The sequence below is a fragment of the Malaclemys terrapin genome, chromosome 10 (assembly GCF_027887155.1).
Source record: "Malaclemys terrapin pileata isolate rMalTer1 chromosome 10, rMalTer1.hap1, whole genome shotgun sequence".
Taxonomy (NCBI): domain Eukaryota; kingdom Metazoa; phylum Chordata; order Testudines; family Emydidae; genus Malaclemys; species Malaclemys terrapin.
In genome coordinates, this window is record NC_071514.1 from 4,141,036 (window position 1) to 4,168,933 (window position 27,898).

Sequence of the window (27,898 nt, forward strand, 5' to 3'; positions counted from 1 at the left end):
TCCGGGCCAGTCTCCCAGCATAAATCAGAGCAGTCTTCAGGGCGTTCTAATTTACGGTAGCTGCAGTTAGCTCCGAGGAGGGGCCTAGAGATGCCCTGGAGTGACCGCCAACCCCTGCAATAAGGGTGGCGGAGGAGCTGCAGCTCTGGCTTTGTGCACCACTGTGTGGAATTGTTCCCCTGGGGAGCCAGCTATCGGGCAGCCGTGTGCCAGCAGCACGGTGTAATCAGCCACCACAGAGCTCCCCAAAGGCGAACGCCTTCTCTGTTTGGCTTGGGTTCCATTAAAGCCCTGGCCACGTGACCCGTTTGTAAAATTCACATTCACCTGCCACAGGTTTGAAACCATGCGTAGCCCAACCCGCGGGGATGTTCTCTAGAGAGCATTAAAATGGTCTTCGGGAGAGAGCCGTGTGGCTCTGACAGGAAGGATGGTCTAGTGGTTAGGGTGTTAGTCTAGGAGGTCTGGTTGCACGTTCAAGTTCTTCCTAAGGTTTCTGCTGTGATCTTGGCCAAGTCATTAAAGGTCTGATTTTTTTAATGTATTAGGCATCTAATTCCCACTGAAATCAATGCGAGTTCAGCTCCCAAAGACATTTAAAAACGTGCCTAAATAGCTTTAAAAATCAGAGCCTACTAGCCTCTGGTGAGGATAACACTGGAGATTGTGAAGCACTCCGATTCTATGGTAATGGGCACCATATAAGTACCTAAGGGTACATGTACACAGCAGTAAAGAACCCACAGCAGCACATCCCAGAGCCTAGATCAGCTGACGGAGGCGGGGGGAACGTGGGCCACTGCCGTAACAAGGGCGAGGCACTTGCCTCGGGCGCGCAAAGCGGAGAGGCGCAGCTCTACCCCCCAAGCAGGACAGAGGGGGAAACAAAAGCTGCAATCAGCGGCGCTTCGGCGGCAGCAATTCGGCGACGAGTCCCTGAGTCCGAGAGGGACTCAGGGACCCGCCACCAAAGAGCGTGGAGCCAGCCCTTGCCTCGGGCGCAAAAATTCCTTGTTACGGCTCTGACGTGGGCTGCAGGGCTAAAAATAGCAGTGTAGATATTCAGGCTTGGGCTGGAGCCTAGGCTCAGAGACCCTTCCCCCGCAGCCAGAGCGTCTACACTGCTAGTTGTAGCCCAGCAGCCCTGGGCGTCGGGACTCTGTGCTGCGGGTCTCTTACTGCAGTGGTGCCATCCCCTAAGATAAGGCGACATGGTAACCCTATTTTGAAAGCACTTTCACTGACCTAACCCCAGGGCAGTTCGGATGTATTTGCTTTCTCATAATAGCCAGCGAAAAGCCACTGCCTTGCAATGGAGCATTTAATCCCCTTTCCTGTGGCTCCCATAGAAAGGCATTATTTTAAATCGTCTCGGTGACAGCTTAACTATTTTCCGAAAGGGCTCGGCTTTCCGCTACTGCAGACGAGACTTGAGCTTTGGTTTTCAGTTTCGAAAACATCAAACCAGAGTCCCTTGGCAATAATCCCACGGTGCTGTCTATGACACTCAGTGGATACATGTAACAATTGATCGTATAAAGCAATGAGGTGATGGGCGTTTCATAATGTTTTAACACACAAACGTGCGTGTTATTAAGTATGTGTGAGTGTGATTTCTTTAAGAGAAAAACTACTTACTGGACACACTACTGTTCCTAGCATGTGTTACCAACCTCTGATGTGACTTCACATCCCTGTGTCTGGACTCTTAGTCGTTGGCTTTAAAATAATCTCACCCCCACCAAAACAAAAATGATTGCAAGGGAATGTGCAGAGGATTTTATGCATCATGTTAAAAAAATGTTTCTCCGGGGTGGAAATGCATAGTTCAAGGAGAAAAGTGAGCTAAAGTTCAGATGACAATTTATTTACACGATTATAAAAACGCAGCATATATGAGCACATTCCGTGGCTGCCCCTATCCGGGCTGTAATTTCTACCAGATTTTGGAATCTTTCTGGGATTTCTTATACTCCTGCCAGTGGGGCCCAGCAACCAAAGTCACTTTATTCCTTGTGATTTATGGGACTGTTTCTTTTCACTTCAACAAAGATGCAACTGCCAGAACCACGCCACAAGCACAGAGAACGAAAATCTAACCGTCTGGTCACACTAAAAAAGGAAGAATTGTAAGTTATTTGTTGGCCAAAGGCTTTGTGCCTGTGTACCAGGACGCACACCCACCAGTGACTGTGTTCCACCATGCAGAGCTGGAAACCGGCTAGCAGAGATTCCTCAGCTGGGGTCTGCGGAGCTGGCCGTCTGTGGCAAGCTGGCTGGTCACATGGTGCTGGCGCCTTCCCAGGGTTCAGCTTCTAAATGGTTATTTGATTAGTTGATTTATATTTACACACCATAGATCTCAACGTCCAGAATTCTTGCAGTGTTGGGCCCTGTCTATGATAGGTATTAGCTAGAATAATTAACCAGCTTCCTGTAGTACAGTTATTCAGATTCTGCCAGTGAATTTATTGCTGGTGAAACTAGAGTCTAGCAAACCAAGGTGCCAAGGGAGCCCGTCAACACAGTCCTGCCCAGGCACCTTTCTCTGACCCGGCCCCTGTCCTCCTCTGCCATCCCTCGAGCGGTTAGTACCATTCAGCTCTAGGTTGCCGCAGCTCCTGGCTGATGAATGACGGGTCCTCTTGTTTCTGACTGGTTGTTTTGCGGAGAAGTGACACGCTCTCATTCGTTGTCACGACAGGAGTTCGAGTCTGGACTATTATGAAATCAAGTCAAACAGCTCCCTGGAGAGGTACGACAGCATCGGCCCTCCCTTTAATTGCACATTTAAGGTAAGGCAACATTTTCAAGGGATGGGTCAAAATACTTCCCTTTTCTAGGCCCATGGATCAATATGAGGCTCTTAAATTAGCCAGGGCACTGCCTGGGGGCTGGCACCTGACACAAGGGGGCCTGGCCTGGCACACACCGCATCGAGATCAGGGAAGCCTTGGCAGAGCTTTGGGCCACCTCTCACAAGGGCTGCGTGTTCCTAGGCCAGAGCAGAGGCTCCGCCTCGCCACTGGTACATGACCTGAATTGCTTCTTGCGGCTCGCGAGGTCTGTCATCGCCGGAAGACGTGCGAAGCAAAGATCTGGCAGGGTAAAGCCTCTATCCTGGAGGAAGCTGTGGCTACTTCCCTCTGGAAATGAGTTCTCCCTAACCCAATGGCCCCTCTTCACACCAGCCCTCCTGGCACCGCGCTGCTTTTGGGGCAGACTTTCCACGCGCTGAAATAAGAATTCAGGTTTGCTAAAGGCCAGTGGTTTGGAAAGCCTGCTCCCCACTCGTCCCGGCACGCTTCTGCTCCCCCCCTCGCCAGGCTTCAGAATCCGATCTCCACCCCGAGCCGCAACATCTGCAGGGCTGTTTGTAGCATGGTAGCGCTGTCGGCCCAGGGCGGGCGCCTCACTGCCATGGGCTGTGTAGACACCTTCTGTGCTACAATGACCGTCAGCAATGTGGGAAGAATAGCACTTCCCTACCTGTTGGGGGCGCTACAAGGACAGTCCATTAGTGGTGACCAGACATCATGGTAATGAGGGCCAGATAAGGCCCTAAAAGAGAGAGATGATAGATTTTACTACCAACACACCCTCAGTAAAACAACCGATTGCCTCACCTGATAAAAAACTGTGTCCCAATTTAGGTCCATCTCACAACGAAAACCCACCAGTTATCCCTGAGCAAAGAGCTTGCAACTGACAACTTGCTCTTTCTCACCTAGTACAAAAAGGTCACGCTCCTCGAATGCTGATTCTCTGTGTTAAAACAATCTCCTTTCCGTGTTACAGCTGCACAATCTGGGGTTCTTTCCTGTCGACGGCGTGACTATCAAAATCACAATCCCAGTAGCCACAAGAGGTGGGAATCGCCTTCTGCTGCTGACTGATTTCATTGTGGATCAGGTAGCAGTTTTGATGACTTCCACTTTTGGCATGGTTCGAGGCTGCCATTTGAAATATTTCCTTTATCAAGTCTCTTATCAGAGCTACTTTGGGCTTCCCAAATGCTTAACCATTTCCACTCAGTCCATGGGGATTCACAGTAGGCAGCGAGATGAGGCTATTTACCTCCGTCCGATATATAGCCAGGGGACATACTTTCATGTGCTCTAGAAAGTTGGTAGATGCTGTTATATTCATATCCTGGTAGCGGGTAATTATTTTCCTGCTGTCAATTCACCTTGAGTGTTAATAGTCATCTTCTCGCTTACATGACCCAATTATTTAACTCTTTGGCTCTTCTGTACACTCATGGACTTCTTCCTTCCACGTTCATTTGGCTGGGAAAGTGGAAAGTGGTAGCAAGCCACAGGTCTAATCCGCACCTTGCAAGAACTAAACCTCCCACTAGCATTTAATAACTTCTTGCAGGTCTTGAAATAATTATGCTTTGACTGGGACATCTGCTGGAATCTGAATGACCTCAAAGTGGTGAGAGAGTTTGTGGCAGTTCACTGGGGACCTTGTGTATAATATTCCCTCTGCAATGGAGCACGTTTCACAGGCGCGCTACGAAAAGACAGCCTTGCCTCAGAGATGGTGTGTCAGTGGATATTTTAGCTTCAGTACTTCTTTCTACAGTCACAGCCCTGGCACGCTTGGCCTACCACACACTGGACAGAGTTCTGATGATGTCCCAGTCAGTGGGAGGTATTACTGATATAGAACATATGCTCTTGGGAGGGCACAAATTTGTCCTCCACTCTGGGACTATGCCTCCCACCCCCACCCCCGGGATGAATTTCCTTAGTAGAAAAGAAAAAATATTCCGTGATCCTTGAGAAACTTGTGAAATTGAATTCAAAGCTACTTGTGAATCAAGCTCTCCCAAAGGGCTTACTCAGAGCTGGTTCATTTCAGTGCGACTGTCTCCAGCAATGGAACAGCTCCTGGAAATAACTCTGTGAACTAGACAGGGTTGAGGAGAGCTGTTAACCTTTTAATTAACCTTTTAATTAAAAATATATTAAACATGTTAATTAAAAATGAATTGCTAGTAGTGAAAGCCACCTGCTGTCCATTATAGCTTGGATTTCAGATGCTCCTTCTTAACTTCTGATTTCAGGGCTAAGCTTTCCATGCCTGAAGGTCTGTAACATTTGGGTAGCTAATGTGCTAAGAGGCTTGTTCCATGGCCACCACTGACCATGTGTTGTTGTTTTCATACAGTAGCTGTAATTAGAGAATAAGTTTGTGTCCATGTTCAGATGTGAATGGATAACAGTAAAACTCTGAACTCATTGAGAGAGAACTTTTCCATGCTTTATTGTTCTAGACATGTTAGACAAGTCTATGAGTCTATGATTAGAGGAGAGGGTCTAGATAGAGAACCCAGCCTTCTGTGACACTTGTCACAGACCCATCCCTGGACTCTGTATAGTGGAAGAGCAAAAATAAAACTGACCTGAATATGGAAAGCCGGGGGAGGGGTGTTTGTTTAGTTCCTTTGGGTTAGTTTTAACATGAATTTCTTTATGTTTAACTGAATTTCTTTTGCCCATTGAAGGAAAACACGACGTGTAATATCTGGGGAAACAACACTGATTACAGAAGGACACCCGCTGAGGAGGACCTTTCCCGTAACCTACAACTGGTATGCCATTCGCATCGGCTTTTCCCAACTCTCTTGTCTGGGATCTGTCTCCAAAGCACTCCCGCTCTGTCTTTGCGATTGATACATGTCTCCAAAGATAGCGTGACCCTTGGGCTGAATGAGCGGAAGGGAGAGGGTGATCCTGTATGCACACAAGTTCTGGGGAAGGCCTCCTGGCTGTGAGAATTGTGCGCTGTGTAGTTGGCCAGGGTCAGTGTCTCCGTTAAGGCCACCCATTATTCAGGAGGTCAATGTCCAGTCCACCCACAGACCTCGTCTCTCCCCTTCGGAGGCACGTACCAAAAGCATCACATTGCTGGGCTGCTAGATGAGGTGCAGTTCGTGAAAGCCGTTTTGATGGTGACAAAACGACTCTTTCCAGGGGTTAGAGATGGGCTCAAACAGAAAACGCCAATCCGGGTCCCAAACCCCCCACTGCCTGCAGGCTTTGGTTCAGCCCATTGTACAAATCGGAACTGTCGGCGGGCTCCATCTTGTATTCCCCATCAGATGGGAGCTCCTCACTCTCTCCTCCTTCCAGACCCTGCATGGCCCTGCGCTAGCCTACATCTCTGCTCTCAGCTTTCCCCTCCTCCCTGTCAGTGCCCTGTTGTAGCACTGCTCAGCTCCATGTAATCCATTGCCTCCTCACCTCGCTCTGTAGGGTTTGTCCACTTAGGGAAGGGAGCTCGTTTGTTCCGTATAGTGAAGGGGAAGTTGAACCTAATCCACCACTCCTTGAAACTGGCGACATTCCCATTTGCTTCAATGAGAGCAGGCCCCAGGCCCTTTATCGACAAATAACAAATGCTGTGTTTTTGTACAGCACCTAGCACAACAGAGCCCTGATCCTGAATGGGGCTGTTACCCGCACAAAATTCTACACTCTAGGGGCACCCACCTTTACCCAGTTCCTAGGGCTCTGGGCGTAACGTTCTGCGGGTTTGCAGCACCTTTTACCAGTGAAAAGTAATATCCTTATCCTAAATTTATTAACAATTACCAAGCACAATACACATGCTAAGCATACAATACCATGCTCACCAATCCTGATCAGGCAGGCGGACTTTCCCTGTTGGCCAGGCAAGGTCTGTCTCGTCTGGATTCTGGTTGCTGCACGTCACGGTCGTGCAGAGGATTCTTAGCAGTTTTGATCTTAGGCTGAGTCTTGGAGGTGAGTTCTTCTTCTTCTTCTTCTTCCAGGTCTTTCCCTCGTCCTTCTCTGCTGGTCTCCTTCTTGGACCCCAGTTTATATAGTGAAACATGAGTTCTGGTTAGCTGTACCTTAACCAATCATTGTACTAAAATTTTACTAACCAATCCTAACATAGTGTAACAAAATTCTCTAACCTGATCCTACCCCACCACCTTAATTAATTTCCACCTAGCAAAACGTATTATGTAACAGACCGAAACAATCAAAGAACCAGGTAGAGAGCATACAGACAGACAATACAGAGGTGGGGACCATAAAGATAAAACAATAAAGAAATGAGGATTTCACAACCACAACTATTGGGAAGTGGTTTCTTGCCAGACAGGAAGCTGTCAAACGAAGTTTTCTTTAACCATCTGAAGATCTGTTTCTGTATCTGGTGATGGTGGGGGCTATTAGGACGGGGTCTCCTTCTTAACAGCCCGATATTACATTGTTTTAATGTAATGTAGATGGAATGTGAGGATGTGACTTCCTGCTTCTCTGCTAATGGCCGCTGCTCTCCTAATTGGCCTTAGGCCTTACAATATGGCTACAGGGCAAGGCCTTATCCCTACAGGGCCTTTGGAGCCTGTGGCAATACATAGAATCAAATAATAATAATGAGACAGCAACATTCAGAGTCTGGGTCAGATTTCACCCCGCCCTCTTCCCTGCACTGAATCCGAGACTGTTCACATCCAGGATTATGGTGCAAACCCAGGTTCTCAATGCTGCTGTTTGATTTCAGCATTTTGGTTCTTGCTTAGGACCAAAAAATATTTCCGCCTCCCTTTTTCTCCCCAAGAGTGAAACGAGCCAACCAGAGCTGGGCGGCAGTGTCTTTTCATTAGTACCAGTATGGTGTGTGTAGGGGGGATTTATTTAATTATGCACTATCCAGAAAGAGACGGGAAGCCCGGCCCACATGTGAAGGTAACATCAGTGACATGCAAACATCTGCTTTTTCAGAACCACAGTAACTCGGATGTCGTGTCCATTGACTGTAATGTGAAATTAGCATCCAATGAAGAAATCAACTTTCACTTACGTGGCAATCTGTGGCTGGAGTCACTGAAAGCAGTAAGTACAGCAACCGGAGTCGTGCCACGGCTGCCGTCAAACAGAAAGAGCCTTACGGTGAAGCGTTACAGGGCAAACAGACGGGTTTTCTCCCGAGCACAGACGCGTTTTGATTCTCGCATTCACAGACGATTTATTCAGCTGCAATTAACCCTCCATCCTAATCCGCAATCTCCGGAGGCAGCTCACCCTGGAGAATGTAATACTGAGCCTTACCCGGCCCGTTTCTCCTTCCAAGTGCTTTGCCATCCTTACCTAATTAACCCAACACCCCTGTGAGCTGAGGTCTAGGGCTAACCTTATGGCTGGTGTGAACTGGCCCAACTCTATGACGTTAGTAGAGATTCCCCTTCTCACCCAGGTCTGAATTTGTCCCATGGAGACGAGGGGTCACCTGATGTCAATAAAGCTCTGCTGATCTACACCAGCGGCCAGGCTGGCCCCAGGCCACGTAGGGAGGATAAGAACTCAGAGCTAGCGCAGGGGTTACGGCCCAGTTCTTCCTATGCCCCACCCATCTCCCTCGTTCTGTGATGCCCACTTGGGGAGGAGGAGCAGCGCTCCACAGCTAATATTCATTCCCCATGATGCAGCAGGTAAATGGAGGTGACGCCAGATCCCATTTGCTTCACCTTCAGCCTAGCCGCTGGGCTCGTCAGCAAGGGCAACTTGGACAGCCAGATTGGTCCCTAGCCCAACATTACAGCCCCTCACGTTAACCGGCAGGGTCCAGCCTCACTGGGACGCGCCAGGGGGCCTGTGAACCTGTCTCGGGGAATGTGAACTGGGGCATTCACTATGGGTTGGCTTCTAGGTAGCTGCTGAGCATTTGGACTGTGTCTGACGAACAGAACAACTGCCTGCAGTTGGGTCAGCAACGAGCCACAGGGCCTTGCACCGCGACAGCTCCAGCTGGGACCCAGCGGGGCTCATAATGACCAAAAGCTGTTGCCATTTGATGGCCATTCAGTGGCCTGTATTACATGTTTGGTGGTCTCAGGCCATGTCCCAGTGGACGGTGCCCACCCCATAAGGCCCCCTTCCATTGCAGCTGCCCCTTGGGAACGTCACCTGACCTGGCTCTGTGTTACATTCTAGGCTCACGCTGGGCTGGGGCCGATTCTCACCATTGTTCTGTCTCTGCAGCTGAAGTTCAGGTCACTGAAGCTCACGACGAATGCAGCTCTGCAGCGACGGTTTCGCAGCCCCTTCATCTTTCGGGAAGAGGACCCCAGTCGCCAGGTGAGCTGCTGGACCTCTTGACTATATTCCCCAACGATGGGAGTGCAGCTGTTTGCATTAGAAGGGAGGGGATGGAGAAAGCCCTAAGGGGGGCTGCACTACATCTGGCTACTGTGGAAAAGAAATCAGAGCAACTCCAGCCCCGCCGGGTGGGCAGGCTGGCCGGAGAGAGCTGGTGATTCGGAATAAGGCGGATTCGGGTGCCACCTCTCCCTACCCCACAACCTGCACAATGGCAGCTTGGAAGCCGACGGGGCTCTCAGCTACCGGGATGAAATCAGGGGAAGCTGCAGCCAGAAGCTGCCACAGCCCCGGAGCTGAGACTGGCCACTGATTTCGCAGTGCCCAGGACAGACTGCCAGAGCTTTCCCATCCCCCAGATCAGCAGAGGAGGGAGCTGGGGGAGAGGCGAGTTACACACACTCCCATGCACACGGGCCCACCCGTCCTACCCCAGGGATTGGAGAAAGGGGAGAATTAAGGCCTGTGAAAGACCCTCAGGTGCTCAGATACTGAGGAGTGTCATACAAAACAGAAAAGAAAGGAATGTTGCAGCCCGATCCGAGTCCATGTATCTGCCGGAATCCCTCGGTTTATTTAGCCACTTACAGGCTGCGAGCGCACGTGGGGCTTTTAGGTATTTTCTTTGCTTTTGTCGATTTGCGCTTGAGCTGACGTTTTTCAGGCACTTTGCGAATGGCTTTTGTCGGAACCAGCTCTCCTCCGCTCTGCTCTCCAGGCGGCAGGGCAGGCTGGGGGATCTCCAGTTATTTCACCCTCGCGGCCGGTTTCTCTGAGTTATTTGGGGATCTCCACATGCCCCTGGAGCCCAAATGCAGGGGTGTCTCTAGGACACAGCGGCTGGTGGCACCAAACAATAATGCCAAGGGGCAAAACGTTTTTAAAAATCAACTAGAGACCAACTGGATCCAGTGCCGCGCCCCAGAAGACCCAGGGGACTGGCAGAGGGGAAGCGACGTGGCCAGCAGCATGCGTGACACCGCGCGGGTCCGTCTACACTGCAGCCAGCGATGTGATTGCAGCCCGGGCTGTAGAGCAGTGAAGGCTCAGTGGCATGTTCAAGGCCGCCCGGATCCCTGGGCTCACGCTCGCGTGGCTGCCGTGTCGTCACTGCGGGTTTCAGGCAGGCCCGCTAGATTAAAGCTGTCGTGGGTATGCTGGCCACAGCTGCCATCGCCCCTTTATTGGCAGCGCAAATGTGCCCTCAGAGATGCAACAGAGGACTCCACATAGTCCAGGCGAGGCCGCTTGAAGCCACTGGCTCATGCGGTGTATCCTAAAAGCAGCCCATCAGGGTCTCTTCCAAGAGGGAGTTCCACAGACAAGCACCCTTGGTGGAGGAAACCCAGTCCCCAGCCTGGCACTGCCAGGTAGGGCAGAGGCCCAGAGCAATGGGCGGAGGAAGTGGGGCAACGAAGTGGCCTCCAGAGAGACTGTTCTGTTAAAAGGGGCTTTATCCAAACAGCCGTCGTGGGGCGGCTGGTTTGTACTGGCTGAACTGCGTCTCCGGGGCTGAATGGCTGGGGAGCGCGGGAATTCCCTGATTGCTAGGCTCAGGGGGCCTTGTCTGCTGCCTTCAGCGGGCTTTGGATCAGCCCCACAGTTCCAGCAGCAGACACCAGACATTGCTGCTCCCACCAGGCCCAGAGCCACGGCAGGGCTGGCTGGGAGGCTCTGTGCCAGGTTCCCAGGAGATGGAATCTCTCAGCGTCTCCTCGGCAGGGACAGGCAGTGGGGCTGGATGATCCACGCTAGCCTCCGGAGGGTCCATGCGCACTGTCATCCTTCAGAGCTGCCCTCCCCTCAGCGGTTGGCAGCAGCAGCATTGCCACGTGCCTGCCCCCAGGGCAAACTCCAGTGTGGCCAACTCTCATGATTTCATTGCAGCTCTCGCAGCATTTGGTGGTTTTCTTAAACCTCCAGCTCCCGGAGTCCTGTGATTCCGTGAGAATCTCAGCTGTCATTGAGCAAAACAAAGTAGGTGTCAGGCCCTCGTGGTCACAGAGCAAAGCTTGAAAAATGTGGCCGAAAGGAGTGTTTTCACACGTGACCCCTCTCCCCGCGGGGTTTGTGTGCCGAGGCAGAGCCAGCCAGGCCAGACTCCTGCTCCCACCAGGTCACCGTGTTCCCAGCTGGGCCCAAAGAGAATGGAGCGCTGCTGCCCTCTGCTGGCTGCAGGCTTCATCTTCTAGCCAGTAGCCCTGCCAGCCATCCTGGGCTGCTACATGCCCTGCAAAGGGCCTGTCCACTGCAGGCAAGTGCATTGTTAGCCTGAGCCTCACTGCCTGCAGACACCCACATTCTAGCACCCGCAGCCAAGTGACAGCAAGAAATGTTCAGTCGTTCTTTAAAATCTAAGGCAGGTGAAAAAACTGTTTTATTGCATTCGGTTTCAGGCCGTTGGCAGACCCCGTGTCCCGTGGAGTACCACAGTCCCCTTTCCGTAGGGCCCTACGCAGGGCAGATACAGCCTGACAGAGCAGTGTGCCTGTTCCCAGGCCTGAGCCCCTGCGATCCTGTTACTTCCCAACCGCTGCCTTGAAAGCGCTGGATTGATGTGCAGGCGCAAGTGAATTTGAGATGACATCCTGGGGATTCCAGCTGCCAGCACCCACCCGCCAATGCCAAGCCCTGGTGTCCACGGGCAAAGCTGCAGTGTGCACCAGTGAGCTGGCCGGTGCAAGGTCTGGCGGGCCAGAGCGCTAGCTAGGGGCTGGCACCAGTAAGCGACTCTGCCGGCTGAAATCTGGGCACGTGCCAGGCGCAGAGAAGGCCTAAAAGTTGCATGCGGGGGGAGGGCAGAACTTGTAGGGGGGAGGGAAGCACTCTGCAAACCCAAGTCCGTTCATCTCACACGGCTTCCGATTGCAGATAACGTTTGAAATCTCCAAGCAAGAGGCGTCCCAGATCCCGATCTGGATCATTCTAGGCAGCACGCTAGGAGGGCTCCTGCTGCTCGCGCTCCTTGTCCTGGCTCTATGGAAGGTAAGGCCGGTCCCCACAGCAGAGCTCATTTTCCAGCCGGCACTCGGGGCGGACACGCCTCGCGCGCTTGGGACAAGCTGAGGCCGTTTCCCTGCATGGTCACTAGTCCTTTGTCATCGACCCATCGACATTAAGGCCAGAAGGGACCGTTGTGACCTCTGACCTCTGGCATGACGGACCATAGAACTTCCCCCGCCTCCTGCTTTCCCTTGATTCCATTTCCTTCGGTGAAGTTGCTGTTGCCTCTGCCTTCTCCCCAGAGCCAGAACCCAGCCCCACCCCACGCCCTCGGGCTCTGTGCATCCCCCTGCACAGCACGCCTGGGTTTGATAACGAAAACATCCTCTGCTGGAAGTCAAGGGACTCCTCCAGGAGGGACAAGCCTCAGCTGCAACTTGAGTTCCCAATATGACCCCAAACCTTCAACCAGCCTGCAACCCATGCTGCTCGGATGGCTTGGAAACGGTCACGGTCAGGCTTGATGCCCGGTGCCCTGGAAGGGAGATGAGGAAGCCCCCAGTGCCCTCCACACTCTCCTTGTCCCCTTTCTTGCCTGTTTGTGGTGGAGGCGAAGAGAACAGCCCACTCCCCAGCCCAGCTTCAGTCTCACCTCAGGGCACTGATTGGGTTCCTCACCTCCCACTTGAGCTTCTGGGGCTGGGAGCAAGGGCTACGCCGCACCCCAAGGGAGCAGGCTGAACAGCCATGTTTGAGGGACAGGGTCACACAGAATGCCAGTGCTGGGGAGAGAGAGGGGAACAGAGAGGCTGGTCCCTGGCTGCCAGGGATTTGGTCTGATAAACATTATCAAACTGGCAATGCAAAAAGCAGCATGGGTGTGGAGTGAGACCAAAACTCTCTGGAGGTCAGTGCCAGCTTCAGCGGGTCCGTGCCAGCTTAGCTCACAGCTGGGCAGACCGTTAAATACTCCCAGGCAAAGTGAATTGTACAGCCAGACACTGGCCATGGGGAAGACGAAGGTCCCCTCGCCTGTCATGCCCAGGAAACCAATCACATGGGATATTCCAGGGAAAGGTGACAAAGGCCCAAGGTCCCTGATGTTGTGCCCTGGAGATGAAGTCCCTTCCTGAGCCCGTTTTAGGGATGGGTTTAATCTTGTCTTCTCAGAGCTTGCACGGTACCTTGCAGTTGCTCTTACCAGCAAATCTTTGATAAACCTACACCAAGTTTTGTCCACAACTAGGGCATGACTGAATAGATTGCACTTCCCAAGAGGGCCCTTCTCAGGCAGGTAAGATTGCTGGTTCAACAGACGGGGTGCGGGCAGGCAGGTTTTGCTGGAGCAGGGGGTAGGGGCAGGCAGAACACATCCAGCCCAGGCTGCCCTGTCTTTGCTCCAATGTTCTGAGTATGTCAAAAATCCTGCTCCCCAAAGCCTATGGCAAGAGTCCCTCGATTGTAATGGGAGCAGGATTTGCCCCGTATGGAACAGGGGGCCCTGGCATTTACAGTTTACGTGTAAACATTTCAAAAGAGCAGTAATTTGGGTTTGTGGCTCGACCCATGAAAAGACATCGACACCCAATGCCACATCCTGGGCACTCTTGCCCTTTGAGCATCTATTATTGCTTTGTCTGAAAACCTTTGAACACGGGAGGTGCTTCTTTTCCACCCCGGAGTACAAACCAGGCTTCCCAGCAGCACTGAATAAACAGAGATTCTTTTTTTTTAAGCTTCAGATAAAACCCACAAGAATTTCTCACTCTGAAGCAGCGAGACTCAGATGGAGGCTCAGGTGCCGCAAGTGGTTCTTTAATGTGTCTCCTGCGGCTCTTTGCAGCACAGGATATTAAAACACTGCGTGATTTAATTATTAGCCAATCAGGAAGCTTTTACTGTGTTATTAACCAATTGTAGACAACTTGGTCAGTCATTTTGCTGTGAGAATAATCTCTACAGTAAAAGCTGCGTTATCCCGCACTTTATCAACCAGAAAGCTCTATTAACCAGCATTTCTGATCTCTCCCAATACAAATCTTCAATCTAGCAACCGGGACTAGTGTACTGCCCAGGAGGTTATGTAATTGCACATTCTGCACTCTACTTCTATACAAAAGAGGCAGAGGACAAGCAAGCAAGCTGATATCAGGGATTTATTCAAAAAAGCAGCTTCTAGGGTGGTCATAGGGTCATTACAGATTCAGCCCAATCTCCTCCACCTTCTCCATCTACAATGATAATTGATGTTGATAATAATGACCCTGAGGCACTGCAAGACCCTGAAGTGCCTTCTGAATCATCAAAGATTCAATTAGGTTCAGTGTAAATGTATTTTCAGTGACCTGCGTGTACGCCACGCGCGGCCCATAGTGATAGGTAGTGTCCTCAAATAACCTACTGTATAGAAAACTTTACCTGTCTACACCTAAGTGCTTCAAGAAATCAACCACTGTGCAGTGCGGTACTACTACTGGATTGAGGAATATCTATATACTGTACTGGATTTTATACTTTATTCATTTGATTGTATTCTAATTCTTTGAAAATTGGTATTCCATTGGTTAACCGGCACCACTCATTCTCCCAACATGCCGGATAGCAAAACTTTTCCTGTATATCGTAAATGAAACAGTGAATTCACACCCCTGTGGCTCTTTTGGGTAATGTGGATCATTAATTTGGCTCCTGAATGACTGAGGTCTGGGTATCACTGCTCTAAAGGAACAGGAACACTCAGGTTCCACACCATATTTTGTAAAAAGCACATTTACTGATCAACTAACACATTAAAACCAAATGATGAAAAACTAAAAACTCTCTGCCCTGAGTGCAGGGGACTAGATGACCTCTCAAGGTCCCTTCCAGTCCTGCCATTCTATGATTCTACCCTTTGCCATTGAGACTTCTGGCTGAGTCACCTTGGCCAGATGAGTCAGTTTCACTTCCTGCCTTTCAAACACCAGCAGGTGCTGCAAGGTTTCAAGGAAATTGAAATGCAAGCCATTTGAAAAGTTTTTCACTGGATTTTTCTTTATAATGTCAAACACATTTTTTGTCAAAATTTAATTTTCCAAACCCTTTTTATTGTCAAAAAATGTAAATGTGGGCCCTTCACTGCCTGACAATATCCCTTTAAAAGAAACGCACTTCAACATAAGCAGCTGAAGTAATGGTGGGTTGTTGTTGTTTTTTTTGTCTTTTCTTTAATTCCTACAGCTTGGATTTTTTAAAAGTGCCAGTCGCAAGAGAGATACAGAACAGGAGCAGAATGCCAAAGTATTAGAATGAGGCTTCCCCAGCGAGGGCCTGTGAAGCTCATCTATCTATCATCCTGTTCCTATTCATTTACAGCTTACGGAGTATATGTCTGTCTTGATGCTGAGGGATGTGGGTGTGGAACTCCGTTTGCATCGAGATGAGAATACACCCCTTTGTGTGAAATTATCTAAATAAAACCGATTCACTGGCTCAATGCCACAGGAGCACAAGCATCAAAAGGTACTTCAAACTGGTTTTAAATAGCTCTGTTTTGCCTAGTCAGAGGCAGCTGTGCAAATCTGAGAGAGAGAGAGAACTAAGGGCAATAACAGAATAGGGGTGGTCATTATGATTAATGTTTTCATGCTGGGGATTGCAAGTTTAATGACATGCTACAGATCTAAAAAACAAGCCAGTCTGATTAATTGTGAGAGCTGTGAGATTAGGGTGAAATCTCAGGAGATTTACAGGAGCTAATTTTCATGCCTGAGTTGTATAAAATCCCACTGATTAATTGCACCTCCTGTTCTTGAACTTCTTAATCGGCATTATGGATGGGATTTGAGAGACGTTCTAGCTAAAAGACATAGAAAGTCTAGTTCCCAACTGTTAAGCTGTAGCAACAGTAAACCTGCATTTATTGTTTGTTCATTTAAATGGCCGCACACACTGTGGGTAATGTGTGTTCAAAAATCGTTTGAGGGGATGGCCCTTGTGCAGAGCACTCCTTCGCTGCTGCCACTGCTACTAACCAGTACTTCTGAGATACCTCATATTAAAGGGTAACATTTGGATTATTCAAACTAGGCGGACTTGTCAGTAAAATGCCACATGTGAATTCTCCAAGTGCATGATTTGCCTGAGGAAATAAGATTTCTCCAGTGAGGAAGAAAGAGACAAAAAATCCTGTCCAGATAGTAAACTGATCAATTGAACAAATTACACATTTGTTAAATTCATGTTGTGCATCAAAATTTAATAATGCAGGGTTCAGTGGAGCGCCCATTGAAGCAAAGCGGAGCTGGCTCAGGCCAATACAAAGCCACAGATCCCCAAGTGTTTTACATTTTCTGAGTGGAGAGTTTAATACAGAGATTTTAATTTGCTTTCTTTTTAATGCACTGAATACAATTAATAGCAAATTAAAGCACCTTAATGCAAAACTTCAGTGTCCAGCTGTATATACTTATTCTGAAAATATTTACCTGTTTAAACACAAAAGAACATCAAAAAACCAGTTTGAAGTGTTTTCTACAAACTGTGCAATTTCAAAGAGTATACGTGCAACAGGAATCCAAACATGTATTATAATTGTATATACTTTGTGTAATGCAGAGATGATCAGTGCTGTTTGACAAAAATCTTTTCTTTTGCATAATATAATTATTTATGCTAATATTAACTTTATGACTGAAAAGAAAGAAAGCAGACGTCCACCCGATGTGTAATAAAGTCTGTTAAATACTGTTTGAGTATTTTTTAAGGATAAAAAATACAGTATTTTTAAAAATTCATAGTTTCAACTACCATTCTGTGCCAAACCATTTTCACCAATTATCATCTAGAATTGGATTGACTTGTTCACATGCCTTTAGAAGAGAGTGGAAAGAGGGACTATGATTATACTATTTCTGCCTTTATTTATTTTGACAATAAATATATTTTCCAGAACGACTATATAGAAGCCTTCTTTTAAAGGGACACTGTCAGGTTAAAAAAACTAAATGCTTACGCCTGCAGCATGAGTATCCCATTGTGGCCCATCCACACATACGTTGCAGGATCATCCCCGTTGGGCCTTATCGTTGTGTTAAACCTTTCGATTATTTAAACTGAAAAACAAATCTAATTGGCTTGTTTCTGTTTCTGCTTTTCTTGCGTTTTGCATTTCTCAGCTTGAGCAAAGGAAGGTCTAGTCAGTTTCATTATTTCTAGTTAATTTTACTTTCATGTTTTCCTGCACTAGCCCAAGCAGGGGCTAGTAATGGGGATGCAACTGCTTCAGGGAGGTGTTTATTTACATTTGTTTCCATTAGCGATTTTAAACAAAGAATGGGACTAGCTATGATAGTTTTAGGCTTTGTGAATGATTAGCATGGGAGTGCCTGTTTTACAACACTAAATGGGGATTTTTGACCTGACGTTGTCCCTTTAATTCAATATTATATTGGGAGTAGCATATGTTTCCCACCACAAGAGTGCATTTTCTTCTTGAGCTGCCTTAACTAAAATCTTGGCCACTGTACAGTTTCTTTTCCCCCCTTTTATGAGTAATCAGTTTTCAGAAATCTTGCAAAATAATCTTGTTGAAAGTATTTAAATGGAAGGCTGCATAAAGAACACTGAAGTCATCAATTCATCCTCACACGACCTCTCTCTTTGACCAACATCAAAACCAACAGAAAAAACAAACAAACCACCACACATTGTTCAGCAGCTTGTTCATTCCAGATGTTGGCGATGAGAAAATTAATTTTCTTTTTCAAATCCAAAACTTCAGCTTCTCATTAGCATTTTCCCCGTATTTTAAATAACTTCAATATACACGAAATAGAAAATACCTCAAGGTCAAAATTCACTGGGGCCTGATTTTGCACCACTGAAGTCAACTGATGCTTTGCCACTTCCTTCGGTGGGCACAGAATAAGACCAATCGTGAATAAGCAACAGTGTAAATAAAATACCCAGTATTGCTGTAGGGTCTTTCCACTGGCAACCAAACGGATGAAATGTAGCGACTTCGTATTAATTCTGTTCCTTAAAACAAAAGAAAATGATTGCCCAATCAATTCTTGTTTATACTATACTAATAATGGGAAAATAAAAGCTTTTATCGTGTATTCCACCAGTCTCATAAAGAACAAAAACAGCACTACCATCTTCATCGGGATTGCGCGGCGTCTGGCCGGTGCCTTGTTCTGAGATGCATCTGAAGTTCACATTGCTCGTGTATATAGGAAACATTCCACTGGCAAGTGCTAGTTACACGATTAGCAAGTTTCCAATTTGATGGACGTGCTTTGCCAAAACTTGTCACTGCTGTATAATATGCAAACAATGTGCTTGTACACAGGCTCTGTAAATATGCTTCGAAATGTGCAGCTCTACTTTGTAACACTGAACTGCTGGGAAATACAATTTGAAGATTTGTGTACATGGTCTTAGTGTTCAGCTTCGCCTATTTATTTTTTCGTGTTTTCTTCTGTCGTGACGCTGCTGAACTCAGCCAGGATCGGGTTGTCCCTGCAAGGTCAGCAAATAGAATTTGGATTCACACCGCCCCGTTCATTCCCAGAAGCACATGGAATGACTGAGTTACTGTTCATAGACCAGTGGTGGAGACAAGCGTAGTGAATGCCAGCAGCAGCTCATAACCTTTGTACGCCAAGGCCCCAGTTCTCTGGCCTGTTTGAGCAGGAACACAGAAGGGGAGTCTAAATGGCTTGGTTGTTTTTTGCATTGTCCTCAGGATACGTTAGATCAGCCTTAATGCTGCTCTGACCTAGACTTCACTGCAGAGGCACCCGTGGGGCTGCTCCAGCAGTTCCGAGCACCTGGAGCACAATGCCGTTCCAGCAATGCACCTCGCCAAGACAGCCCCTTTGCTAACAGAGGAGATCTGCTGCGTTTACTGCCTTTTTAAGCTATTGGAGCAGCATGAATGGGCTGGGGGGCAAGTGCATAGGTTCCTGGCAGCCGGTTTTACAAAGGGTGAGGCATGTTGGCCAAGATTAGAGGGACCCATGCCGAAAAAGTGAAGCCCCAGCTCCAAACTGCCCCATGGAGTTTGCTTTGGGCTTAGGTCTAGCTGTGAGCTGGCCAAAAAAGCACCATAGCTGTTTAAAACTGCCCGCTGCAACTGGGAAGACGGGCTTTGGCTCCGCCACGACCCTCTTCAGCTCCAGTAGTATTGACCGAAACCATCAACAGCTGAGAGAAGTGTACGGTCAGGCCGGAAACCAATCAGACCCGTTGGAGCTCTTTGACCTGAACTTATTCAGCCTGATAAAAGCTTCCTCTCACTAATTCCTTTGACACCAGATTTACACCCCTCCATCTGGCCCCAGGGGAGGAGTTTAAATTTGTATCTGTGGATGTTAATCCTTTACCATTCACTCTGTCACTGGCTGGTAAAGAGCCAAACCTTTTGAGAGAACATGGGCCTCTGCTTGACATTGGAGCTGATTTTAATAGCATTTTGCTCTAGCCCATTTTTATGTTGCTAACGTGCAGTACCTAGCAACTCTGGGAGCATGCGCCGCTGTTTAACATGCTACGACATCGCTCTTAAACATTAACGAACAATCAGCTGTGAGGGAGACGATGCTTTCAGATGTATGTTTAGAGACATCGCCACAAGGACTTCACACACACCATGGTCAGACTAACCTCCACTCTGAACTCACATGAAATATACCACGTCCAAGTGCTGGGGGGCTGCTTTGGCTGACACCCTCTTTTCTGTTTAATTCTATGTGCCTTTTTGTTTTGTTAAGAATATTAAAAACAGCCATACAGGGTCAGCCCAAAGGTCCATCTCGCCCAGTGTCCTGTCTGCTGACAGTGGCCAATGCCAGACGCTTCAGAGGGAAAGAACAGAACAGACAATCATCAAGTGATCCATCCCCTGTTGTCCACTCCCAGCTTCTGGCAAACAGAGGCTAGGGCCACTCAGAGCATGGGGTTACATCCCTGACCATCTTGGCTAATAGCCATTGATGGACCTATCCCTCCAGGAACTTATCTAGTTCTTTTTTGAACCCTATTATGGTCTTGGCCTTCACAACATCCTCTGGCAAGGAGTTCCACAGGTTGACTGTGCGTTGTGTGAAGAAATATTTCCTTTTTGTTTGTTTCAAACCTGCTGCCTATTAATGGGTGACCCTTGGTTCTTGTGTTATGTGAAGGAGTAAATAATACTTCCTTATCCACTTTCTCAACGGCAGATGGTTAGTTAAAGCTGCTGCATCCCAAGGTCACTGTTAGCTTTCAAACTAAGCCAAATTCCTGGTGCCCCCCAGCGGTAGTAAGCAGCAGTCCATCGAAGAGGTGATGTCAGGCTTTTCAAGCACAGCTGACCCCCTTCCCCTCCTTGCTGCCTGGTTATTGTGCCCACTTTGCATCTGACTCCCAGCGCCTAGCTGTGCGGGTGCAGGGTGAGCCCAGCCTGCTGGTCTCACATTCATAGGCAATGCAGGCCGCCCGAGCAGGCCTTTCTGCCTCCCCTACACTGGGCTGGTGTGTCTGGAACTCAGCCAGGCCTTAGCAAACTGGCGTGTGGCGAGAGTTTTACGCCTACGTTCAGTGCGCATGGAGCGCCTTTGGTGCTGGAGCTCTCCGGAGGCAGAAGATCACAATGCCTGAGGAAGGGAACAAATGCCTCCCCGCCAGCACCAACCCCCGAGAGGGGCCCGTATGTTTTCTAGGGATCGCCAGCCAACAAATGACCTGAGAGTTGCTGTTCGAGAGCGCAGGGACTGGAACCTGCTTCTCCCCAGAGAGTGCTGTAACCACAGCCTACAGCGTCATTCTCCTGCGCTCTCTGGCCCGAGGACTGCTCCATATGGCCTGGAAAGGGGAACAGCGAGAGCCCCCCCCGCCCCCAAATAGCCACAGTTAGGGCATGCAATGGGGGCAATCCCTGTGCCACATCAGGCAGCGTGGAGAGTCGAACATGGAGCGGCCACATCTTGGGTGCGAGTTCGAACGGGGGGGGCACCACCTGTACCCCAGCCTTAGGCATGCTGCTTTGAGGTCCGGGGCTCCGGGTGCTGGCTTGTATGATGCCAATTTTTTGGCTCCTGCCTTGCCCCATGCAGTCCATAGGGAGCCCCCCCCCCAGTGCAGCCCTGCGTCTGAGGCCCCTTTGTGGCCCTACCCAGCGAGCATTGCACACCCGACACTGTTACAGCACTGTGCAGCCACAGCATGGGCACCGACTTGCTTCTTTTCCGGGTGGGTGCTCCACCCCTGCTCCGCTCCAAGGCCCTGCCCCCCACGCCGCCCCAGCCCCCAAGGCCCCACCCGCACTCCGCCTCTTCCACTATTTTTTTCCCATGGGTGCTCCAGCCCCAGTGCACCCATGGAGTTGGGGGGCCTCTGACCCAGGGCCTGCCCCCCGCCCCCAGCTACACACCAGGGCCAGCAGCAACCAGCTGAATTGGAGCTGACGGGAACAGCACAAGCCAAGTGGGTTTCAGAAAAACCCGCTGCCAGGGGGCAAGGAAGTTATTCTGCTGACCCTCTGGTGGCTACCCAGCCTGTCTGGCCTACACAGTCACCATATAAACACACGGTTAGCCCGACGCCATGCCAGCCTGTCCGATGGCCTGACACCTGTGCTCCACCTGGGCCCCAGTGCCAGCCTCATGTGCATGAAGAACAGTACTAACCCTCTGCTAGGCCAGGCCACGGGTCGCACAATCCTGGCAGCGCCACTTCACACATATCAGCTTCTAGGCTTGCTACTTGATGTAGCTATGTCCAGTGCCGTGGCGGGGGGCGGTGCCACGCTTGGGTGGTCGGATTCCTGGAGGGTTCCGCACACGATTTAACTGAAGCTTACCCTTTAATTCCTGGAGACCCCAGGCAATCCTGGAGGGTTTGCAACCCGAGGGGAAAAAAATCAGGGCCTGGCAGTGGTTTCTTTTGTAAGCAAGAACTTTAGTCCACCACTAAAACTAAGCCCTTGGGGCGGGGCAGTGGTTCCCAGACTTGGTTCGCGGCTTGTTCAGGATAAGCCCCTGGCGGGCCGCAAGACGCTTTGTTTACCTGGCGCGTCTGCAGGTATGGCTGCTTGCAGCTCCCAGTGGTTGCAGTTTGCCGTTCCCAGCCATGACCAGCGCCACCATTTTTACCGCCCCAAGCCAAAAAAAAAAGGCCGCTTGGACTGCCACCCGAACTGCCGACGCAAAAAAAAAAAAAGCCACCCGGACTGTGCTGCCCCAAGAATGGACGGAATGCCACCCCTTACCATGTGCCGCCCCAGGCACGTGCTTCCTCCGCTGGTGCCGGGAGCCGGCCCTGTTCCCAGCCAATGGGAGCTGTGGGAAGTGCCGCGGGCCAGGCCACTGGGCTGGGGGGGACATGACTGTCCATGTGCAGCCCACTAAGCCCTGTTTTGGTGATCTAGGTTCTTAGCCCAGCTGGTTCACTGTCGTATCTGAGCACCTGCCACCAGAGCATTGCCTACCACATGGCCAGGCTCAGGGCGCAGGCAGGCGCTGCTGGCAATGTGGTCTCTTTTGTTACTAAAAGAACAAACACACAGCTCGCAACTAGGCACATACAACTGGGTGACTGGGGCAAAGGCTGCATGTACTTGTAACCCAAGACAGCAGTAACTAATCACCCGCAAAAGTAACACACCCACTGGCCCCCTGCCCGCCTTCAGCACCTCTCGCTCAAGCACTTGTGTAATCGGGGGCCGGTAATGACGCTGGCGCTGGCGCTAGCTGTGACACCAAACCAGAGGTAGGCGCTGTCAGGTGCTGCCTCACAGCCACTGTCCCCCGCCCCATAACAGGAGGCCGCGGTTGCTGTGACCTAATGCAGCAGGGTAACATGCGTCACACCGTACAGCAACCATAAAGCAAGGGTTACGGGCCCTGAAAAACCAAGTGTGGGCGCATAAAATACAGCCGCGTGCCATAGCATCTGGATCAGGCCAATCGCAGCCTGGAACCAGAGCCCGGCCTGTGCAGCCACTCTTATGCTAAGCTTGGCGGCACACAAACCCCTTTGGGGCAGCTAGACCCCCCCCGGCCCCCACCCCTTCCTCCTGAGCCCCAAGCTCCTCCCCACCCCAGCTGCCCTGACCCCAGGCCACCAGCCGGGCTGCCCCAGCAGTGCTGCCCGCCCCAACCCCCCAGGCCAGTCTGAGCTGTCCCAGGCCCCGGGCCCGAGCCCCAGGCCAACCCGAGTCACCTCAGCCCTGGGCCATACTAGCCCTGGGCCAGCGGCTCAGGCCCTGAGCTCCAGGCCACTGGCTGGACTGAGCACCCTCCAGTTTCAGGCAAGTGGGGGGTGCAAGGGCAGGGGCCTTGGGGTAGCGCAGGGGTCGGCAACTTTTCAGAAGTGGGGTGCCGAGTCTTCATTTATTCACTCTGATTTAAGGTTCCGCGTGCCAGTCATACATGTTAACGTTTTTAGAAGGTCTCTTTCTATACGTCTATAATATATAAACTATTGTTGTATGTAAAGTAAATAAGGTTTTTAAAATGTTTCAGACGCTTCCTTTAAAATTAAATTATAATGCAGAGCCCCCCGGACCGGTGGCCAGGACCCAGGCAGTGTGAGTGCCACTGAAAATCAGCTCGCATGCTGCCTTTGGCATGCATGCCATAGGGTGCCTACCCCTGGGGTAGAGCATGGCTGGGCCCTAGCCTGGATTGGGGAGGCTTAGCTTGCCCTGGCCTTTGCTACCCACCGCCCCTGCAAGCAAAGCCGCTTGCGACACCCCCAGCATGGCAGTGCATGCCCAGCGCCTGCCTGGCATGGGGCTTTTTTGAATTCACGCACCTGCAGCGTTAGCATGCGGAACGAGCCAAGCCCCAACAGGCCAGAGGCTGGCACAATGTTTGCAATTGACTAACAGACAATTAGGCCAGGGCTCCACGCGCTCTCCCCACCCCCCGCGCCTCTCCCCTGCCCTGGGGCTAATGTTGTAATCCGCGTAGCGTCAATGGTTCCCACTTTTAACACAGGCTCTCGCCATGTGTCAGCACTGGGCTGCATAGCGGTGGAAAAAACCCTCCAGCACTAGGGCTTGTCTACACAGGACCTTGGCTACACTGCAATTACACACCCACCGCTGGCCTGTGCCAACTGCCCAGGCTGGCGCTAAGGGGCTCATTGATTGTCGTGTAGCCAGAGCTCTGGGCCCTCCCCGCCCCGGGCTCCAGGCCGAGCCTGACCATCTACACACACAAACAAATGTAGCCAGCCCCTGGGTGCATTGCAAGCTGGGCTCACCACGCACGGCGACTCTGTGCACAAGCCCCTTGGGGCACTGCAGTGGTTGGGTTGGGTGGTACATGCCGGAGAGGCAGGTTTGTGAACTCATTTGCCCTTAGCTAGTGTGAGACCGAGGGGGAGGATGCAGGGGGTGGTCCGCACTGCTGTAACCCGCCAGCTTACGCACTGGCCCCCCAGCCCTGGTAGAAAGGGGTTAGAGCCGCAGCAGCAGGCCCTTCGCCCGGCCCGGAGTCTGACGTGTGCCCTGCATTCATCCCCGTGCCGCGACATTTACAACAGGCCCCCAGGAAGGTGCTAAAACTATCCCGTCACCAGGCTGGCGCCGTACCACCATGCAGCCGGCTGCGGTAGAGCGAGGGGCAGGCAGGCCCTGCAGTCACTAGGGCTTCGCTGGTGCTCCAGGGCACAGCAGGCGAAGCGCTGGCTAGCGACGTCCATCTGCGCATTGCAGAGGGGCTCAGCGCAGCAGAGGAGACGCGCCTGACGGGCGGCTGTGCTGCAGAGGGGACAGCAGGGCTGGGGCTAGCTTGTAGCCTGAGCCCTCGTTCAAGGCCACAGCAATGCACTGGGCAGCCCCCCCCACACGCTACTCGGGGGTGGCTCCGGAGCCACATGTTAATATGCGGCTCCTTGTGCAGGTACCGACTCCGGGCTGGAGCTACAGGCGCCAACTTTCCAATGGGCCCGGGGGGGGGGGGGGGGCGCTCACTGCTCAACCCCTGGCTCTGCCCCCACGCCACCCCTCCCCGCCCCCTCCCCTGAGCCTGCCATGCCTTCGCTCCTCCCCCTGCACGCCCCAAAACAGCCGATTGCGGGGAAGGTGCTGCCAGTGGGTGGGAGGCGCTGGGAACGCGGGAGAGGGGGCTGCTGACATATTCCTGTGGCTCTTTGGCAACGTACACTGGTAAATTCTGGCTCCTTCGCCAGCTCAGGTTGCCCCCCCCCCCCCCCCCCTGTGCTAGGTGCACCCAAAAGTCTGGGGCTCGGGACTCATTCGACTCCCCCTTCCTTGGCTAGCAAAACTACGGTGGTGTTGCAGTAACCACAGCATCCCAACGCTGGGGTAGGAGGGAGGCTGCTGCTCCCTGGTCCAGCCCCTTCACGGTTTTTGCCCCTTGCTCCCCCTTTGCATCTCTCCACCCTGTAATCGTGCCCTCATCTCACTGCCCATGCCGTCAGTTCAGCTAGTGCCCCTTTTCTTCCTTGTCCTCTGCAGCGTCCCTGTCGCTCTCTTCCTCGGCCCCCTCCCACAGGGCATGGGGACGCAGCCGAGACCAGTACAGCACCCCCGAGAGCAGCTGAAAGGTAGAGGCAGCCAACTGGGCAGGAGAAGGGCTTGGGTGACTGCAAGAGACACAGCTGCACACAGAGGGCCGGGCCTGGCCACCAGCTTCCCTAGCATTTGATGGACGAAACAAATGGATGACCCCCCTCTCCTGGCCCTCCCAGCGAGAGCGGCCCAGGCCAAGGAAATAAACCACCCCGAAAATGCTGCGGGGGGGCGGGGGGGGCCTTCGCTGAAGGTGGTGCTGAATGCGAGTGGTTTTTATCTAAGCCTGGCCGGGAAGGTGGGCGCTCAGCAATGCAGACGCTGGGGAGGGCACGGCTGGATGCTGCGTATCAGATCTACCCCCGGCTTTGTACTCAGTTCTCCATACTGACTACTCACCCCTCGCTTTAAGGGCAGCCAGGCCACCTTCAGCAGCTGCTAATGGTGCCAAACCCCCCCCCCACCCCCCCAGTCACATTTCGGCTGAGCTGGGGCCAAGCCTGGCTGCGAGAAATGCTCCCAGGATTCTCTGAACATTTTAATTTAAGCATCTAATAAAACAGTTGATTTGGGGGGGTTGGAAACAACCATGCACACACCCTGCCGTGATACTGGCACTTCAACTATTCCAGTACCGGGGACTCGAAAGCAAAACCGGGAGTCTCTCAACAGCAGTGAAGCTGGGGTCACGGCTTTTCCCTGGCTGAGTTGAGCAGTGGGGGCAGCAAACGAGCAGCAATGAAGTCTCCCATTTGAAAAAGGTTGTTGGGGGAACGGTTTTCTTTAACTATAACCTTACCCTGAACTGTATTTCTGCAGCTTAGCTGGATTTAGCCTTCTGCGTGTTTTCTTTAGAAAGGCCCGTTTTTCACAATACCGCGTTTATTAAGGGGTAAGAGTGCCACACGCTGGTGGCTACTGGCACAAGGCCAAAGCTCTTCCGTTTGACAGTCCCCAGGGTGTGCCTTATGGGAGCAGAATACAAACCCTGGTGTTTCTTAAGGCGTAGTCATGGCGGTGATTTTAAGAATGTCAACATTTCTATCCATCCAAATCCAAGCTTTCATTTGCAGGAGATATTTAACCCAAGTAATATGGATTCACAGCCCTCATCTGAAAACTGGGGCCTTGGTTATGGACAGAAGTTGCCACAGTTTAGAATACAGCAGTTTAGTTAAACCAGTCCAAAATACAATGTAGACACCCTTACTTCAGAATGGCTTATTGCAGGTTAGCTTACACTTCCTCCTAGTCCATTTAAGAGGCACACCCCACCGCTTAGAGTGGCTTAGCAGATTTTAAATCTCACTTTTCGTTAAGTCTTTCCAGCTTTGCAAGTAGAGGTGCCCTGTGTTGAAACTAAGAGGCAGTATTAGCCATGACAGAAAAGCTACGAACGGGGGCCCCAGGTCTACAATCTGCAGCAGCGTGCAGCTGACTCCCCCCCCCCCCCAGGGCCGTCCTCATGTAATAGCTGGACTGTGCGGTGGTGCCGGAGGAGGTGCTAGGTGAGTAAGTGTCAATGGCACAGGATCAGACTCAATAGGAACTATCAAAACAATGAGCCAGAACTGTTGATCCAAAATGTTATGTTTCCTAAACACAAAACACATTCAGTTTTTATTAAAAACATTCCTTTTCCCCAAATAATTTTTTTCCTGAGCTGTCACTCCTTAAAAAGGAACATAAGGAGGGGTAGCTCAGTGGCTTGAGCATTGGCCTCCTCAACCCAGGGTTGTGAGTTCAATCCTTGAGGGGGCCACTTAGGGATCTGGGGCAAAATTGGTCCTGCTAGTGAAGGCAGGGGGCTGGACTCAATGACCTTTCAAGGTCCCTTCCAGTTCTATGAGATAGGGATATCTCCATATAAAGTTTTGTTTTATCCACCAACACTAGAAATGTGAGTCCCAAATCATCAATAGGCCTATCACAAGTTGTACTATTTTACAAGCACGATTAAATTAAAGGAACAGTCAGAACTATGCTCAATAGAATGACACCATCATTCGAACAATCAATCCTAGCAAATTGTTGGATTGCTGCAATACAATCAATCTCTCTCCCCCCTTAGGAAGAGTGGCTGGGAAGAAGTATTGCTGACGCCTAGTGTTCAAAATTGATAAGTCAGGCCCATCCAAAAATTGTCAGATTGGATTAAAAATAAGATGATATATATACACACACATACTACATTTGGAATTCTTTCCATTGCCTTCTACTGTTTGGGCCTTTAAGATGCACACAGGTCACCTTTTCTCCAGAAACCATGAAGGTTAGAAACTTACCTTTATTAAAAATATGAAAG

General features: G+C 50.7%; 1 protein-coding gene across 2 annotated transcripts in view; it reads left to right on the forward strand.

Annotated features, from left to right (window-relative positions):
• Positions 1–18,508, forward strand: part of ITGA11 (integrin subunit alpha 11) — a 153,625-nt gene extending 135,117 nt beyond the window's left edge. The window contains exons 24-31 of one of the 2 annotated variants that reach the window (XM_054043017.1): positions 2,705–2,795; positions 3,799–3,912; positions 5,516–5,602; positions 7,770–7,880; positions 9,027–9,122; positions 12,015–12,128; positions 13,333–13,380; positions 15,306–15,392. In XM_054043017.1, coding sequence (XP_053898992.1) covers positions 2,705–2,795; positions 3,799–3,912; positions 5,516–5,602; positions 7,770–7,880; positions 9,027–9,122; positions 12,015–12,128; positions 13,333–13,347 — 628 coding nt within the window. In that variant the 3' untranslated portion in view covers positions 13,348–13,380; positions 15,306–15,392. Of the gene's footprint in view, positions 1–2,704; positions 2,796–3,798; positions 3,913–5,515; positions 5,603–7,769; positions 7,881–9,026; positions 9,123–12,014; positions 12,129–13,332; positions 13,381–15,305 lie in introns of both variants that reach the window. The other variant, XM_054043016.1, reaches the window with a different exon arrangement.
• The last annotated feature ends 9,390 nt before the right edge of the window (positions 18,509–27,898 follow it).